Here is a 20,032-nt window from a genome sequence, read left to right on the forward strand (position 1 = left end):
GACACCTCGTCTAGTTCCCATCCTGACAGACACCTCGTCAAGTTCCCATCCTGACAGACACCTCGTCAAGTTCCCAGATGACACTGCCCTGATCAGCCTGTTGCGTGACGAGGAACACCGTGGCCCCGTCCTAAACGACTGTGTAGAGTGGTGTGATGAATCACACTTGGTCCTCAATACCAACAAGATCAAAGAGATGTGCATAGACTTCATTTTACATTTTTAGTCATTTAGCGGACGCTCTTATCCAGAGCGACTTACAGTTAGTGAATACATTTTTCTTTTTTTTTTATACTGGCCCCCCGTGGGAATCAAACCCACAACCCTGGCATTGCAAACACCATGCTCTATCAACTGAGCTACATCCCTGCCGGCCATTCCCTTCCCTACCCTGGACGACGCTGGGCCAATTGTGCGCCGCCCATGAGTCTCCCGGTCGCGGCCGGCTGCGACAGAGCCTGGATTCGAACCAGGATCTCTAGTGGCACAGTAAGCACTGCGATGCAGTGCCTTAGACCACTGGGCCACTCAGGAGTACCAGGAACGAACAACACCCACTCTCTGCAACATCTATTAGTCAGAACATAGAGATTGTTGAGGAATACAAATATCTGGGTGTCCTCTTGGACGATAAGCTTCAGTGGAGTAAATGTACAGACCTGATCTATTTTAACTTTTTGTATTGTTTGTTGGTTTGGTAATGCCACTGTCAGCCAGAAAAATGTTTTGCTGAGAAGGATTATCACCACAGCAAGCCAGGAAAAACACAACTAGACATTTATACCAGGTGTGATATACCTCCTAAACAGCTGGGATCAATATTCCTATCCACACAGTAAGGCCAGCAGGCTAGTCTCTTTCATCGGTATACACTGTATGTAACTTATGCATTTAGAACATACAATTGTGTTGTTTTTTGTTTTCAAAAAGTGTGACTTTGAGGACAAAAACCTTGAAAAAAATGTTGACTCAGTTTATCTGTTTCAATAATAGGTCTACAATATTAGCCTACTGCACAGCACAGCTTGGGTTGGCCTGACTGTGAAAGACCAATATGGGCGTCTTTCCTTCGCCTGGCGGGCCGTTCTGATTTTTGTGTGTGTGAGTATACCCACTTCTCATTTTACATTACATTTTAGTCATTTAGCAGACGCTCTTAACCAGAGCGACTTACAGGAGCAATTAGGGTTAAGTGCCTTGCTCAAGGGCACATTAACGTCATTTAGCAGACGCTCTTAGCCAGAGCGACTCACAAATTGGTGCGTTCACCCTATAGCCAGTGGGATAACCACTTTACAATTTGGGGGGGGGGGGGGGGGGGGGTTAGGCACCACCACTAGACCACTGTGTAAATCGCTTCACAGTTGTGTTCTGTGGGTGTCCCGGAGTAGACTGATACCCCGTTTCAATGATTCACAATCCATATCTAAGGCTGGACAGTGAAAAATATAAGTATGCCCCCAATGCCATTCTGAAGTCTAATACATCCACAGTGCTATTTCTTTTGTTGTATTTATATAACAACATTAAAATCTTGTTTCGCATGATCTAGTCCAAATATGGCATGATTCCACTATGTGTAACCATTTGCGTCACGTTCAATGAGGGACCTTTATTTTGAAGGCAAACCACAAACGTTCCACTATTGTGGCTAATCCTTATTGTGGCTGACGTCACACAGGTTAGATACTTTACCATAACAACGTTCTAGCTCAGTCACAGATAAAATGGACCCGTCTATGTACCTGTATGATGTCCCCCCGGTTTTGATTGAGACGTTTTGCAAGGTAATCGACAGCGGTGATGACAGCCTCGGATGGCGCGGGCTTGGTGAGTAATGTGAACTAAAAAGTGTTACTTTCTGTGCGCGCTTTAAACTTTATCTCTATTGGTTTACCAAAGCGGAAGTGTTGTGTTCACTGAGGTATAGGTTGTGTAGATTACCTGGAACGATCTCTTCTGTGATAAATTCACATTCACTTTCGTTTTGTCCACATTATGTAACGCTGTTAGTGTATAGCACTGTAGCACATATGGTATCATGTCACAATAACACTATAACTGGGAGAAAAATTCAGCGCTGGCATTTTAGCTACACCAGCTCACTTGACGTCACGTCACCGCTCCCCAACCCCTTTTCGGGGGCATTTGCCACTTAAATCAAATCAAATCAAATTATATTTGTCACATACACCTGTTTAGCAGATGTTATTGCGGGTGTAGCGAAATGCTTGTGCTTCTAGCTCCGACAGTGCAGTAATATCTAACAATTTCACAACATATACCCAATACACACAAAACTAGTAAGGAATGGGATTTAAGAATATATACATATATGGACAAGCAATGACAGAGCGGCATGGACTAAGATACAGTAGAATATTATAGAATAGAATACAGTATATACATATGAGCTGAGTAGTGCAAGATATGTAAACATTATTAAAGTGACTAGTGTTCCATTTCTTAAAGTGGCCAGTGATTTCAATAGGCAGCAGGTCAGCGAAATGCTCAATATAGATTATTATGACAACAGAGGAATTGCGCAAAAGTCATAAAAAAAACAGGCCCATGGGCTGCCGGCCGTGCCATTTTAAAAATACATTGTTTACATATATTTTTGGGTCAATTCCGACCAGCCCACCCCAATTAAAGATGGTCCTTCTGGCATTATTTGCCAGAATTGCCAGGCGGCCAATCCGCCCACGCCCAATAAGAACTTGCTTCCATTTCTCTACTTTACCTATCCCCCCTTCAGCTGCGCGTATTGTGCCAAGTTGGACAGAGGTGCGACGCACCGAGAGGCTGGAGGCAATGGGCAAGAGCCCCACGCGCGAACTCATCTGGTCGTGGGCGCAACAGAACAAAACTGTTGGGGACCTTCTGAAGGTATTGGAGGATATGGGCCACTACAGAGCGCTACAGCTCTTTATGCCTCAAGGTAAGGGACTATTCAATAGTTGTGTGTTATTAGACCTATATGATGGTGCGGTTTGTGTCAGTTTCAAATGGCTGTAGCCTGTTTAACTGTAGCCTGTTTTTCACTGGCCTAAACCGTTGGTTTCAGTTCTGTAATGTCATTGTTGCATAAACTTCCTCTGTCGGTGTGCAAGCGCTCAGCTGTGTCAACAACACATTGAGCAAATGTGAGACTGAACAAATTCAGTGCCTGCTCCACTAACGGTTGAACATGTAGGCCCGTGTTATTAAAGATGAATAAAACAGGGAAATGTTGTCCTTTCAGAAACAAAGTATTCCTTCCCCAACAGTGGACCATCAGAGAGCAGCAGGGATAACCCCTCCCCTCCTGAGTCAGCCGTGGTAAGCTACTGTAACTGGTCATGATATATCTATTATTATAAACTGGGTGGTTCGAGCCCTGAATGCTGATTGGCTGCAAGCCATGGTATATCAGACCGTATACCATGGGTATGACGAAACATTTATTTCTACTGTTCTAATTACATTAGTAACCAGTTTATAATAGCAATAAGGCACCTCTGGGGTTTGTGGTATATGGCCAATTTACCACGGCTAAGGGCTGTATCCAGGCACTCTGCGTTGCGTCGTGTTTAAGAACAGCCCTTAGCCGTGGTATAATGGCCATATACCACACCCCCTCGGGCCTTATTGCTTAAATCAAACCCCTCTCCTCCTGAGTCACCCGTGCTAGGCTACTAGTCATGTCATGATCAACCTATCATGTTATGATCAATGTAGTTTGTGTTGAACTTGCAATTAATAATCTCCCTTTTATAGACACTAGTAACTTTCGCCTTAATGAATGTATGAGAGGTTGTCTCCAGTGGCACCATATTGTCTATATAGGCTAGTGCATGTGTCTCCAGTGACACCATATTGTCTATATAGGCTAGTGCATGTGTCTCCAGTGGCACCATATTGTCTATATAGGCTAGTGCATGTGTCTCCAGTGACACCATATTGTCTATATAGGCTAGTGCATGTGTCTCCAGTGGCACCATATTGTCTATATAGGCTAGTGCATGTGTCTCCAGTGACACCATATTGTCTATATAGGCTAGTGCATGTGTCTCCAGTGACACCATATTGTCTATATAGGCTAGTGCATGTGTCTCCAGTGGCACCATATTGTCTATATAGGCTAGTGCATGTGTCTCCAGTGACACCATATTGTCTATATAGGCTAGTGCATGTGTCTCCAGTGACACCATATTGTCTATATAGGCTAGTGCATGTGTGATCCTGTAATTGATCCTGTATTACACTGTAATAACTGTATTTTTGTCATCATGTCCTGTTTTCTCAGTCACCCCCACCTGACAGTGAGTCAACCCAACCTGGTTGGAACCAGTCTGATAATCATGTGTCGAGTGAAGGTACTTAACTGAAAGGTTGCTGAGCCGACAAGGTGAAAAACTGACGGTGTGCCCTTGAGCAAGGCACTTAACCCTAATTTGCTCTAGGGGTGCTGTACTACTATGACTGACCCTGTAAAACAACACATTACACTGCACCTATCTGGTATATGTGACAAATTATTATCATTATTATTATTATTGTTATTATTTGTATTTGTATTTGTATTTTTTTTGTCCAGTGATTTTCTGTCCACCTTTTAATATTCATAATGAGACATTAGATTGCTGAGCCATTTCTCTGTTTCAGTATGAGTTGTGTTCATCATGCTGTGTCAGTACTACTATCACTTGTTCTTATATTGGGTCATCAAAACATCCCACCTCAGCATGTGTTGAGATGGTCCCTTGGGGTCGTCAAAACATCCCACCTCAGCATGTGTTGAGATGGTCCCTTGGGGTCATCAAAACATCCCACCTCAGCATGTGTTGAGATGGTCCCTTGGGGTCGTCAAAACATCCCACCTCAGCATGTGTTGAGATGGTCCCTTGGGGTCATCAAAACATCCCACCTCAGCATGTGTTGAGATGGTCCCTTGGGGTCGTCAAAACATCCCACCTCAGCATGTGTTGAGATGGTCCCTTGGGGTCGTCAAAACATCCCACCTCAGCATGTGTTGAGATGGTCCCTTGGGGTCGTCAAAACATCCCACCTCAGCATGTGTTGAGATGGTCCCTTGGGGTCGTCAAAACATCCCACCTCAGCATGTGTTGAGATGGTCCCTAAGGGGTCATCAAAACATCCCACCTCAGCATGTGTTGAGATGGTCCCTTGGGGTCGTCAAAACATCCCACCTCATCATGTGTTGAGATGGTCCCTTGGGGTCGTCAAAACATCCCACCTCAGCATGTGTTGAGATGGTCCCTTGGGGTCGTCAAAACATCCCACCTCAGCATGTGTTGAGATGGTCCCTAAGGGGTCGTCAATACATCCCACCTCAGCATGTGTTGAGATGGTCCCTTGATACGACAGACTCATAAATAATACTGAGGGTATTATCTGGAACATCCTACTAGACTCATAAATAATACTGAGGGCATTATCTGAAACATCCTACTAGACTCATAAATAATACTGAGGGCATTATCTGAAACATCCTACTAGACTCATAAATAATACTGAGGGCATTATCTGGAACATCCTACTAGACTCATAAATAGTACTGAGGGCATTATCTGAAACATCCTACTAGACTCATAAATAATACTGAGGGTATTATCTGGAACATCCTACTAGACTCATAAATAATACTGAGGGCATTATCTGGAACATCCTACTGTATGGTTTCAGTGAGAGCAAGCTTCTGGGAGGTATCTAATTCCCTATTTCACTTCACTTTTTATTAAGTGGTTTCATTGACGACAGATTTCATAGGATGCGTCCCAAATGGTACCCTATTCCCTAAATAGTGCCCATGGTCAAAAGTAGTGCACTATGTAGGGTGTATGGTGTCGTTTGGGACGCGCCCATACGGCTCATTGAACATGTGTAAATGTACTAGTGAGAATGCTGAGGTTTTTCCTGGGTACTCTGCTTATGTTCTAAGTGTTTTGACCTTGTTGCTAGGTAGAAACCACAGGCTTAGTGTTTTTACCTTGTTGCTAGGTAGAAACCACAGGCTTAGTGTTTTGACCTTGTTGCTAGGTAGAAACCACAGGCTTAGTGGTTTGACCTTGTTCCTAGGTAGAAACCACAGGCTTGTGATCACCTACTCGGACGTCATAGAGGGAACTAGACATTTTCACCAGGACATGAAGATCTCCGAGGGCAGCTTCTCTGCTGTCTACAGAGCGGTAAAGGGAAATGAAACCTTGGCTGTCAAGCTCTTTAAGCAGGTACTAACTTCCCTCCTCCATTTTATACTCTATTTATAAATGAAATCTGTTGAAAATGTCCCTGGCTTGATGGAGATGAAATATACTAGAGGTCATTATCGAACTAGAGAGACATTTATTTGGTTATGTGCTTCAGAAGGACTGAGGACACACAACACAGTTCAAATGTTTGTTGGTCTTCGTTGGTCTGTACAGGTGCAGAAAGCCTCGTGGAGGAAGTTGTGGGATCTATTCAGGAGAGAGATGGAAGTTCATCATCTGTACGTTTAACTACTCCACTCAGCCTCCATTTTAGATGGTTTCTGCGTATATATTTACCACTGAAATCCATTAGGACATATCACTCTTCTTCCATGCACACATCTTCTCGTAATGGTAAACAATAAAATCTGCCCTCAATGACTAACCTGGTTAAATAAAGGCAAATATCTGTCTGTTACTAATCATCAAATCTGCCTGTTTATGTTTCAGCTATCAGCATCCTAACATATTGGAGCTGTTGGGTTGTTACTCTGATGGGGATCGTTACTGGCTGGTATACCCTTACCTTCCCAACGGATCACTGTTCCACAGACTGCATGACCAGGTGAGATATTCTATTCTGTACCCTTACCTTCCCAACGGATCACTGTTCCACAGACTGCATGACCAGGTGAGATATTCTATTCTGTACCCCTTACCTTCCCAACGGATCACTGTTCCACAGACTGCATGACCAGGTGAGATATTCTATTCTGTACTCCTTACCTTCCCAACGGATCACTGTTCCACAGACTGCATGACCAGGTGAGATATTCTATTCTGTACCCCTTACCTTCCCAACGGATCACTGTTCCACAGACTGCATGACCAGGTGAGATATTCTATTCTGTACCCCTTACCTTCCCAACGGATCACTGTTCCACAGACTGCATGACCAGGTGAGATATTCTATTCTGTACCCTTACCTTCCCAACGGATCACTGTTCCACAGACTGCATGACCAGGTGAGATATTCTATTCTGTACCCCTTACCTTCCCAACGGATCACTGTTCCACAGACTGCATGACCAGGTGAGATATTCTATTCTGTACCCTTACCTTCCCAACGGATCACTGTTCCACAGACTGCATGACCAGGTGAGATATTCTATTCTGTACCCTTACCTTCCCAACGGATCACTGTTCCACAGACTGCATGACCAGGTGAGATATTCTATTCTGTACCCCTTACCTTCCCAACGGATCACTATTCCACAGACTGCATGACCAGGTGAGATATTCTATTCTGTACCCCTTACCTTCCCAACGGATCACTGTTCCACAGACTGCATGACCAGGTGAGATATTCTATTCTGTACCCCCTACCTTCCCAACGGATCACTGTTCCACAGACTGCATGACCAGGTGAGATATTCTATTCTGTACCCCTTACCTTCCCAACGGATCACTGTTCCACAGACTGCATGACCAGGTGAGATATTCTATTCTGTACCCCTTACCTTCCCAACGGATCACTGTTCCACAGACTGCATGACCAGGTGAGATATTCTATTATGTACCCCTTACCTTCCCAACGGATCACTGTTCCACAGACTGCATGACCAGGTGAGATATTCTATTCTGTACCCCTTACCTTCCCAACGGATCACTGTTCCACAGACTGCATGACCAGGTGAGATATTCTATTCTGTACCCCCTACCTTCCCAACGGATCACTGTTCCACAGACTGCATGACCAGGTGAGATATTCTATTCTGTACCCCTTACCTTCCCAACGGATCACTGTTCCACAGACTGCATGACCAGGTGAGATATTCTATTCTGTACCCCTTACCTTCCCAACGGATCACTGTTCCACAGACTGCATGACCAGGTCAGATATTCTATTCTGTACCCTTACCTTCCCAACGGATCACTGTTCCACAGACTGCATGACCAGGTGAGATATTCTATTCTGTACCCCCTACCTTCCCAACGGATCACTGTTCCACAGACTGCATGACCAGGTGAGATATTCTATTCTGTACCCCTTACCTTCCCAACGGATCACTGTTCCACAGACTGCATGACCAGGTGAGATATTCTATTCTGTACCCCTTACCTTCCCAACGGATCACTGTTCCACAGACTGCATGACCAGGTGAGATATTCTATTCTGTACCCCTTACCTTCCCAACGGATCACTGTTCCACAGACTGCATGACCAGGTGAGATATTCTATTCTGTACCCCCTACCTTCCCAACGGATCACTGTTCCACAGACTGCATGACCAGGTGAGATATACTACTTCAGTTCAGACACCACTACGCACAAGCACACACATTTTCTACAGAAAATGTACCTATTCTAGTTGTAGGTTGTGTTACCTATTCTAGTTGTATGTTTTGTTACCTATTCTAGTTGTATGTTTTGTTACCTATTCTAGTTGTATGTTGTGTTACCTATTCTAGTTGTATGTTTTGTTACCTATTCTAGTTGTATGTTGTGTTACCTATTCTAGTTGTATGTTGTGTTACCTAATTCTAGTTGTATGTTGTGTTACCTATTCTAGTTGTATGTTGTGTTACCTATTCTAGTTGTAGGTTGTGTTACCTATTCTAGTTGTAGGTGGTGTTACCTATTCTAGTTGTAGGTTGTGTTACCTATTCTAGTTGTAGGTTGTGTTACCTATTCTAGTTGTATGTTGTGTTACCTATTCTAGTTGTATGTTGTGTTACCTATTCTAGTTGTAGGTTGTGTTACCTATTCTAGTTGTAGGTTGTGTTACCTATTCTAGTTGTATGTTTTGTTACCTATTCTAGTTGTATGTTTTGTTACCTATTCTAGTTGTATGTTGTGTTACCTATTCTAGTTGTAGGTTGTGTTACCTATTCTAGTTGTATGTTGTGTTACCTATTCTAGTTGTATGTTGTGTTACCTATTCTAGTTGTATGTTTTGTTACCTATTCTAGTTGTATGTTTTGTTACCTATTCTAGTTGTATGTTGTGTTACCTATTCTAGTTGTATGTTGTGTTACCTATTCTAGTTGTAGGTTGTGTTACCTATTCTAGTTGTATGTTGTGTTACCTATTCTAGTTGTAGGTTGTGTTACCTATTCTAGTTGTAGGTTGTGTTACCTATTCTAGTTGTAGGTCGTGTTACCTATTCTAGTTGTATGTTTTGTTACCTATTCTAGTTGTATGTTGTGTTACCTATTCTAGTTGTAGGTTGTGTTACCTATTCTAGTTGTATGTTGTGTTACCTATTCTAGTTGTATTTTGTGTTACCTATTCTAGTTGTATTTTGTGTTACCTATTCTAGTTGTATGTTGTGTTACCTATTCTAGTTGTAGGTTGTGTTACCTATTCTAGTTGTAGGTTGTGTTACCTATTCTAGTTGTAGGTGGTGTTACCTATTCTAGTTGTATGTTGTGTTACTGTAAAGGCAGATTTCCATCCTCTGATGGACCATAAACTTCCATTTTATTCTACTAAACTACTATACTATTCTATTTCAATGCCAAAAAGATCAGTTTATCTGTCTCTGTGGTGGACAGACTGTGTGGTAGTAGGTGTATTGGCGTTTAAATGCTAACATGTCTCCCTCCTGCATCTCTCTGTAGAACCTAGTGCCCACTCTCTCATGGCAGGAGCGTCTGGACATCATCAAGGGGACGGCTAAGGCAGTACATCACCTACATACGGCCCAGCCCTGTACTGTGGTCTGTGGTAACATCACAAGGTACCAGCTCAAACCCCTAGGCTAATCACTCACCTCACCCCCTTTTAGGGTCTTGGTGAATGATGGGACCAGGAAAGAGACAGCCTTTTTTAAGCATTTCGTTTAGCATAGCATAACACAGCATATCACAGTATAACCTAGCATAGCATAGCCTAGCATAGCACATTTCCAAAGATCCCAGTCACACCAGAGTCCCAAAGATCCCAGTCACACCTGAGTTCCAAAGATCCCAGTCACCCCTGAGTTCCAAAGATCCCAGTCACACCTGAGTTCCAAAGATCCCAGTCACCCCTGAGTTCCAAAGATCCCAGTCACCCCTGAGTTCCAAAGCCCCAGTCACCCCTGAGTTTCAAAGATCCCAGTCACCCCTGAGTTCCAAAGATTCCAGTTACACCTGAGTTCCAAAGATTCCAGTTACACCTGAGTTCCAAAGATCCCAGTCACCCCTGAGTTCCAAAGACCCCAGTCACACCTGACTTCCAAAGATCCCAGTCACCCCCGAGTTTCAAAGATCCCAGTCACAGCTGAGTTCCAAAGATCCCAGTCACCCCTGAGTTCCAAAGATTCCAGTTACACCTAAGTTCCAAAGATTCCAGTTACACCTGAGTTCCAAAGATCCCAGTCACCCCTGAGTTCCAAAGATCCCAGTCACCCCTGAGTTCCAAAGATCCCAGTCACCCCTGAGTTTCAAAGATCCCAGTCACCCCTGAGTTCCAAAGATTCCAGTTACACCTGAGTTCCAAAGATTCCAGTTACACCTGAGTTCCAAAGATCCCAGTCACCCCTGAGTTCCAAAGACCCCAGTCACACCTGACTTCCAAAGATCCCAGTCACCCCTGAGTTCCAAAGATCCCAGTCACCCCTGAGTTCCAAAGATCCCAGTCACCCCTTAGTTCCAAAGATCCCAGTCACCCCTGAGTTCCAAAGATCCCAGTCACCCCTGAGTTCCAAAGATCCCAGTCACCCCTGAGTTCCAAAGACCCCAGTCACCCCTGAGTTCCAAAGACCCCAGTCACCCCTGAGTTCCAAAGACCCCAGTCACCCCTGAGTTTCAAAGATCCCAGTCACCCCTGAGTTCCAAAGACCCCAGTCACACCTGACTTCCAAAGATCCCAGTCACCCCTGAGTTCCAAAGATCCCAGTCACCCCTGAGTTCCAAAGATCCCAGTCACCCCTTAGTTCCAAAGATCCCAGTCACCCCTGAGTTCCAAAGATCCCAGTCACCCCTGAGTTCCAAAGATCCCAGTCACCCCTGAGTTCCAAAGACCCCAGTCACCCCTGAGTTCCAAAGACCCCAGTCACCCCTGAGTTCCAAAGACCCCAGTCACCCCTGAGTTTCAAAGATCCCAGTCACCCCTGAGTTCCAAAGACCCACCTGTTTCAAAGTGTCTTCTTTCTGTGTAGTTCTAACATACTTCTGGACGAGCGGCTGCAGCCCAAGCTGTCTGATTTTGGGACGGCCCGTCTCAGACCCCACTCTGTCAGTCAGAGCTGCACCATTACCTTGGATACGACCTGTGGAACCCTGGGATACCTGCCAGAGGAATACATCCGAGACGGAAAGCTGTCCGTCAGTCTGGATGTGTTCAGCTTGGGAATGGTGAGTTAGGGAGTACTTGGCAAAAATGCTCTGAAACATCTTTTGACAAACAATCATCTTTCAAACGACATGGTCTTTGTCAGGTACTTGGGACAAATACTGGACCTGATAAACTGATCTGAATGCCAGAACATAGCTGTTTGTGAATTGCTTGGATGTCTATGACCAGAACCTGTTAATAAGAAGCCGTTTGTTCTTAGGTTATAATGGAAACATTAACGGGACGGAACGTCAGAGAGGACAATCCTAAACACACCCTGCTGGTAAGACTACAATGACATTTTGCACATGTTGTATTGAAATGCTAGCAAACACATGACATAATGCTGGATTACTGGATACATGCCCTCTGGTTCATCCTCCCTCCCTCCCTCCCTCCATCCCTCCCTCCCTCCCTCCCTCCCTCCATCCCTCCCTCCCTCCCTCCCTCCCTCCCTCCCTCCCTCCCTCCCTCCCCCCCCTCCCCTCCCTCCCTCCCTCCCTCCCTCCCTCCCTCCCTCCCTCCCCTCCCTCCCTCCAGAGAGACATCCTACATGGAGAGGTGGAGGACAGTGGCAGTGTGGACTCCTGTCTTCAGTATCTGGACCCAAGGGCTGGTCTCTGCCCCCACTCTGTGTCCTTTCCCTTGTTCCGCCTGGCCCTGGACTGCACCTCTACACGACCACGCCACAGACCCAGCATGGGGAATGTGAGTCAACTCAACACAATTCAATGCAATCTAGTTTGAGCTAGTTGAATATAAGGAACAGTCACCCCATACACAAAAAAAATGTATGCACGCATGACTGTAAGTCGCTTTGGATAAAAGCGTCTGCTAAATGGCATATTATTATTATTATTATTATTAATGTAGTTTATGTAGAGTTTGAGCTAGTTGAATATAGTTTATGTAGAGTTTGAGCTCGTTGAATATAGTTTATGTAGAGTTTGAGGTAGTTGAATATAGTTTATGTAGAGTTTGAGCTCGTTGAATATAGTTTATGTAGAGTTTGAGCTAGTTGAATATAGTTTATGTAGAGTTTGAGCTAGTTGAATATAGTTTATGTAGAGTTTGAGCTAGTTGAATATAGTTTATGTAGAGTTTGAGCTACAAGGCAAATATTTTCTTTGATATTCAAATCCAGGTCTCAGAAAAACAATACCTCGCAAATAACCTAATCATATTTGAAGGTATTTGAATATATGCAAGTTATTTGAAAAAAATATATATACTTATTTGATGGCTGCCAACTATTTGATGAAGAACCAAAAACTATAACAGTTTTTGAATTGGTGTAAATAAATGATCAGAAGCACATAGTTTGGAGAGCTCTCAGATATGAATTTTAATATAGTCTATAACCTAGAATTAAATACATGAGGGACGTGAAATCACCTCAACATTAAAGTAGACTAACAAAATGACTAACAAATATTTCTGTTGAGTGACATAAGGTAATGCAGCAACACTTGACATCCAGTTATTTTACATACGTAGTAACTTTGTGATTATTACAATAGCAACATTGTTGTTACGTAGGACTTTGGAAATGTCTTTATAATTGCACAATAATGGAGTTATTACATGGAATAAGGAACAGTCACTATTCTTGTGTACAGTAGTTACAAAGATTCTCAGCTCATTGCCATGCAATTCAAATGCAATTACCAAAGTATTACGTAACCACATGCTAATAAAATGTTGCTCCAAAACTAATTAGAGTTTTATTACTCAGGCACAAGAACAGTTTCACGTTAAGTGCTAGTGAGAATGCTAACAGGAACAAAATATGTCTATTAAGTGTCGAAGGGAAAATAAATATCCCAAAACTGCCTTCTTGAATCAACTACAGCCAAGGTAGGTGTGAAAAACATGTTAGTTTGTGAGTAAACTATCCCTTTAAAGATGGTATAGTGTGTGTGTGTGTTTAAAACAAGAACACTTACGCTCAGATGGACAAAGAGATTTCAACGTTGTTTTTGCTAAGCATCCAACTTGCTGTTAGCAATGTTTGCAAATGGATTTGAATTACTCTGCGGTATTTTTAGGTATCATCAAATTAATTGCATCTTTCAAACTTTTCAGTGGCATGTTAAAAGTCATACAGTACAGATGTAGGATCTTAATTTGAGCCAGTTTGCTACAGCAGGAAAATAATCCTGCAGCAACAGGAAATGTGAATTATTATGTGGATTATAATTAATGGACATTTTTGTAGGGCTTGATACTTTTTTCATTAGGGCAAATCAAATCTGAAATGTTAAAGTCGATATTACAAACTTTAGAAGCCTTTTTCAAAACTCAAATACACTACAAGTTAGCATTTTCTGCTGTGCAGGAAAATTCTCAGCAACAAAAGTGTGATCAAAGTAAGATCCTACGTCTGTAGTTGAGCGTCACAACTTATCTGTGCAAAATATCATTGGTTAATTGGTTTGACTTGATCGTGTACACCTGGGGCAATGGACATTCAGGAGAATGGACATTTACAGAATGTTCAGATAGAAATGTATTTTGTAGATCAAATATTACTTCAAACAAGCAGTTCCAGATACAGCCCTGCCATTAGTTGAAGGCAGCCAATCCAATCTGTATTCAAATAGTTTTTAAAAAGTAGTCATTTTTTGGGGGGGGGGGATCTGTTTTCAAGTAGTTGTAGTCACCTCCAAAGTAACTATGTGTTTCCCTGAAAGCATAGTTAAAACGACAGTTATCTCAGTCTGGACTGAATACTGCAGCTAGGTGAGGGGCTGACTATACAAATGAGAACAAAAGTCATTTACAGCCTCTCAACATTTGTGGACTTAGTAAATATTGACTTTATGAGTCATAATATATTTATTTCTGTCCATTTTTGATGAGTGAAGAGATTAGCCTTTATTTACAGGTAAATCATTGATAGCACGTTATCTTTTACAATAACGAAATGGGTGTTTTCCCCCCACCTGTCTCTTCCAGGTGTTACAGGTATTGAGCCAGCTGCTTCCCCTGCCGTCCCCACCTGAAGACCAGCCCCACACCCTGACCGACTGGGCCCCAGCTCCCCATGCCTCTTCTGTCCAGACGGGAGATGGCCCCAGCTCCAACCCCAGCCCCAGTGTGCCTGTGGAAGATGATGAGCTGCACAGTTACCCCAGTGCCAACCCACAGCCAGCTCCAGCCCAGGGAGGGCCCTGTGAGTGTAGCCAGTCAGAGGTCACCTATCTGGGCAGTGGGGAGCGGCTAGGCCAGAGCCTCCAGACCAATGGAGAGACAGTGGATCTATACAGTAGCTGGCCAGTCCAGTGTAGCTGTTCAGCTGAGGTGGATGGAATGGGATGTGAGGATTGTACAGCCAATGGATTTACTCCCTGCCCCTCAGACCTCCCTCAAGGCAAGTATTATGTTTGGGACCAGAAGTTATACCTTAAACCTAACCAGGTTTAAGCCCAAGGCCCTATAGACTGTAACTATCTATAGACTGTAACTACCTATAGACTCTAACTATCTATAGACTGTAACTACCTATAGACTCTAACTACCTATAGACTATAACTACCTATAGACTATAACTACCTATAGACTGTAACTATCTATAGACTGTAACTACCTATAGACTGTAACTACCTATAGACTGTAACTATCTATAGACTGTAACTACCTATAGACTGTAACTATCTATAGACTGTAACTACCTATAGACTATATCTACCTAGAGACTGTAACTAGGACCTGGAGTTTATCCAGGTCTGGTCAAAGGGTCAAGGAAAAACACTGTTTTAGCTATAGAACCTGGTTGTATAAAAATAAAGATTTCAGAGATCGTTTCTTCTTTACACAGCAGCCAATGTTGAGTCGAGAGTCACATACTGTAACCATGGTTTCATTCCAATGGTGGTGTCTATGTTACAGGTGACCTCAGCTTCCCTTCCCTTGGTATAGTGGACAACCCTGCCAAGGACAGACTGAGGAATAAGATTGATCTGTACAACAGAAGCCTCATCAGAACAGAGGAACTCCTCTCTATCTCCATGGCAACCCAGGAGTGACAAACGCTGATCTAGGATCTGCTTGCCCTTCCCCAAATCCTAATCTTAACCATTTAGAGGGTAAAAACACGAGAGAGAGAGAGAGAGAGAGAGAGAGAGAGAGAGAGAGAGAGAGAGAGAGAGAGAGAGAGAGAGAGAGAGAGTTAAACTTATCCATATATCTGATGAGAGAGAGAGAGAGAGTTAAACTTATCCATATATCTGACTTAATCATTTCTGGCCCTGGTTAAATGACCTGGCATGGCCTCTTAGCCACAGGATACTGTAGGTGTACACATCAAATAATATTGGTTTCAAACCTCCCTTTCTTTAAAATGACTGTACGGATCTGGGCTCATCTTTCGTCCATTTAGTTTCAATGGAATTAAGATGATCTTAGTGCTACGATGCTTTTGGGAAACCCAGCCCTGGTATGTGACAAGACGTGACGTTCATGTGGTTGAACGATAGCAATCTATGTCCTTCATTGACGGTATATTATGCTAAAACTATATTATTATTATAGAAAGCTATTTATTATCTGCTGACAGATTCCATTTCTTATTTATAAAATTAGGACATGATTTCTATAAAGCATTTTTATAAAGATAATTTAAAACATTAGCGTGTAGAAACTGTGCCAGGGAAACTAAACCAAAGCATGAATTGCTGTCATACCTTGTCCATAGGCTGCTGACAGAGTAAGAAAACCAACGTGTCATTTTGTAATTTGGGTGAACTATCCCCTTATTTATGTTTCGTAAGTTGACTTTACATTTTTCATGCCTTTTTATTAATAAAATATGATTGACAATGTGGATGAATTAGTTTGAAATTATTTATAGGTAAACAAACTATAGTCCGCTTTCACTGTAGTACACAACTATAAACTGCATTCATGACTTCAAATAAGATGTTGTAGCACCAATTCGAACTGCTCTCGGCTGTTCACTGGGACCTTATGATCACTCAGCTGCACAGCTGATGCCTGCTGGACTGTTCCTTTACACGGTACCCTGTCCTGTTTATCTGTTTAGCCTCAGCCCAAACTTTCATCGCCATTACCAGTTGTTGTCTTAGCGATTTGGAAAGCTGCCGCGGTCATCCCCCTCTTCAAAGGGGGTGACACTCTAGATCCAAACTGCTACAGACCTATATCCATCCTGCCCTGCCTTTCAAAAGTTTTTGAAAGCCAAGTTAACAAACAGATCGCCGACCATTTCGAATCCCACCGTACCTTCTCCGCTATGCAATCCGGTTTCCGAGCTGGTCATGGGTGCACCTCAGCCACGCTCAAGGTCCTAAACGATATTATAACCGCGATCGATAATAGACAGTACTGTGCAGCCGTCTTCATCGACCTGGCCAAGGCTTTCGTCTCTGTCAACCACCGCATTCTTATTGGCAGACTAAATTGCCTTGGTTTCTCAAATGACTGCCTCGCCTGGTTCACCAACTAATTCTCAGATAGAGTTAAATGTGTCAAATCGGAGGGCCTGTTGTCTGGACCTATGGCAGTCTCTATGGGGGTGCCACAGGGTTCAATTCTTGTGTATATCAATGATGTCGCTCTTGCTGCTGGTGACTCTCAGATCCACCTCTACGCAGACGACACCATTTTGTATACATCTGGCCCTTCATTGGACACTGTGTTAACAAACCTCCAAACGAGCTTCAATGCCATACAACACTCCTTCAGTAGCCTCCAACTGCTCTTAAACACTAGTAAAACTAAATGCATGCCGATTAGGCCGGTGGGTGGCGCTTATATGCTAGTTTTTGGGCTGGCTCGAAAAAAAACTAAAGCACTTCCGCTTTGGCACTTCCTTGTTTTTATGTCAGCTGTGAAATGAAATTGACGCGCGAAATAAGCTAAACAAAACAAAAATGTCACTGTTGGGGTGTCCTCTTGGTGACAGAAACATAATCGGCTACATTTTACCTGAAAAGAAGGTTAAAAAGGCCGAAAATGCCGATTCTGATGGGGAAGATGATGAGGAGGAGGAAGAAGCACAGCCGGAGTTTCTGGATATGAAAGAGATGGACAGCGTTAGCTCTGGAGGACATCTGTTTAAGTCCTCCATACCGGCCCGAAACGAAGGTGGTTGGTCGTTGACAGATCATCATAGCTTTGATAAGTTCACATGATAAAGTTAGCCTAACTAGCTAATGAGGTTGTCACTTGCAACAAATGAGGCATGTTTATCTAGCTAACAAGTTGCCAACCATCTGCGATAAGGGACCGTGACAGTGTCACTTTGTCGATCGAGCATGTATTGATTGTAACTTCTACTGTAGAAATAGGAGCTAGTTGCCTACTGTAATTCTACAGTTTGTTCAATCTGCTTTATCTCTTGATAGTGACACTAAAACACACACACAAAACTCATACAATCCACCACGATGAATGCATTCTGATGATCTAGCTAGCTAGCTAGTCCGCTAAATAACTAACTATCTTGTGTAATTGTTTCGTTTTCTACCACATGCCCATTCCAGTTGAGTTCCTGGACATTGTGTCTGGTAAGAGATGCAGAGTAGAGGGCCGGTTCAGTCTGAAGGACCCATGGTGGGAGGCAACCTTCACGGCCCGCGCAGCCAGGGGCAAGCTGGTGCTGCGGGGCTACCCTGCCTACCGCCTTCGCTCAGACCTCCAGGTGGACCAGGGTCGCTCCGTCATGTCTCTGCGGGGCTACCCTGCCTACCGCCTTCGCTCAGACCTCCAGGTGGACCAGGGTCGCTCCGTCCTGTCTCTGCGGGGCTACCCTGCCTACCGCCTTCGCTCAGACCTCCAGGTGGACCAGGGTCGCTCCGTCCTGTCTCTGCGGGGCTACCCTGCCTACCGCCTTCGCTCAGACCTCCAGGTGGACCAGGGTCGCTCCGTCCTGTCTCTGCGGGGCTACCCTGCCTACCGCCTTCGCTCAGACCTCCAGGTGGACCAGGGTCGCTCCGTCCTGTCTCTGTTCCTAGCGGCCTGCGGCGTGGGTGCAGAGTTCGTCACCCCGTTCTTTGCTTGGCTGCCGATGGGAAGGAAGGTGGGGTTTGACAACCTGCAGGAAGTTCTGGCTGAGTTTGAGGAAGGAGAGCAGCACAGAGCATTGGCACAGCAGATTAAAGCGTTGGTCTCTGTTTCAGGTAGGTGGACGTGGGGAGAGATACATCTTGACCTACAGTGTTTTGGTAATATGGAGTGCTGTGAGCAAAGACCATAGGTGTGTTCAAATACTCATATTAACCGTACTATTTGTGACATAAATTGAGTATATAGTATGCTTATTGGTCATAGTATGGATATAGTTAGTATGCCAAAAGTTCCCGGATGTCGTACTACATTCGCCAAAATACGAAGTATACAATCAATGGACACTATTTCCGTGCTTTTAGGGCCCATAATGCAATTCTTCAGAAAATGTGCTTGGCTTCACAACGTTTTCAGATTTGAAGAAAATGGCGGAAAAAGTGCAGCAGAAGTCAGACGAGAGCGGATACAAATTCGTTGCTTTAACTAATTATGACAAATGTTAATGAAAATGTTGAGCAATGTAATGAAGTAATGACTTTTCAAATAAGTTACAAGTTATGTTGGCTGACAATTTGTTAGCTACGCTATCTTTATGAACCGCATAGCATATCATTACAGCAGTATGTACCAGGTATGTTAGCTACATACTGTAACGTTAGTTGGCTACTAATACATCGAACTTACCAGTATATTTACCTAATGCTATCTAACTATAACTACCCAACGTACACTACCGTTCAAAAGTTTGGGGTCCTTGTTTTCGAAAGAAAAGCAATTTTTTTGTCCATTAAAATAACATCAAATTGATCAGAAATACAGTGTAGACATCGTTCATGTTGTAAATGGCTATTGAAGCTGGAAACGGCTGATAAAAAAAAAAATAATAATAATTTGAAAATCTATTTCAGCAACCATCAGTCCTGTGTTCCAATGGCACGTTGTGTTTGCTAATCCAAGTTTATCATTTAAAAAGGCTAATTGATCATTAGAAAACCCTTTTGCAATTATGTTAGCACAGCTCAAAACTTGTGCTGATTAAAGAAGCAATAAAACTGGCCTTTTTGAGACTAGTTGAGTATCTGGAGAATCAGCAATTGTGGGTTCGATTACAGGCTCAAAATGGCCAGAAACAAATAACTTTCTTCTGAAACTCGTCAGTCTATTCTTGTTCTGAGAAATGAAGGCTATTCCATGCGAGAAATTGCCAAGAAACTGAAGATCTCGTACAACGCTGTGTACTACTCCCTTCACAGAACAGCGCAAACTGGCACTAACCAGAATAGAAAGAGGAGTGGGAGGCCCCGGTGCACAACTGAGCAAGAAGACAAATACATTAGTGTCTAGTTCGAGACACAGACGCCTCACAGGTCCTCAACTGGCAGCTTCATTAAATAGTACCCGCAAAACACCAGTCTCAATGTCTACAGTGAAGAGACGACTCAGGGATGCTGACCTTCTAGGCAGAGTTGCAAAGATTCGTAAATTC

The 20,032-nt window shown here is 43.5% G+C and overlaps 2 protein-coding genes across 2 annotated transcripts; both read left to right on the plus strand.

The window, feature by feature from the left end:
* Positions 1-1,660: 1,660 nt before the first annotated feature.
* LOC311119592 (interleukin-1 receptor-associated kinase 3-like) lies at positions 1,661-16,340 on the plus strand. The gene is made up of 13 exons (XM_084194264.1): positions 1,661-1,830; positions 2,759-2,941; positions 3,245-3,321; positions 4,289-4,358; positions 6,082-6,233; positions 6,429-6,493; positions 6,705-6,819; positions 9,819-9,937; positions 11,342-11,537; positions 11,738-11,800; positions 12,058-12,225; positions 14,476-14,890; positions 15,409-16,340. The coding sequence occupies exons 1-13, from the start codon at positions 1,728-1,730 to the stop codon at positions 15,543-15,545; spliced, it is 1,863 nt and encodes a 620-aa protein (XP_084050390.1). The 5' UTR covers positions 1,661-1,727; the 3' UTR covers positions 15,546-16,340.
* A 1,021-nt stretch (positions 16,341-17,361) lies between these two features.
* On the plus strand, positions 17,362-18,659 carry LOC311119591 (uncharacterized protein; the record flags this gene model as incomplete). The annotated part of the gene is made up of 2 exons (XM_084194263.1): positions 17,362-17,625; positions 18,024-18,659. Coding segments are annotated over exons 1-2 (850 nt in total), but the record flags the coding sequence as incomplete, so codon positions are not given.
* Between the last annotated feature and the right edge of the window lie 1,373 nt (positions 18,660-20,032).

This window comes from Coregonus lavaretus (assembly GCF_964263955.1).
Source record: "Coregonus lavaretus genome assembly, contig: HAP1_SCAFFOLD_7212, whole genome shotgun sequence".
Lineage (NCBI taxonomy): Eukaryota > Metazoa > Chordata > Actinopteri > Salmoniformes > Salmonidae > Coregonus > Coregonus lavaretus.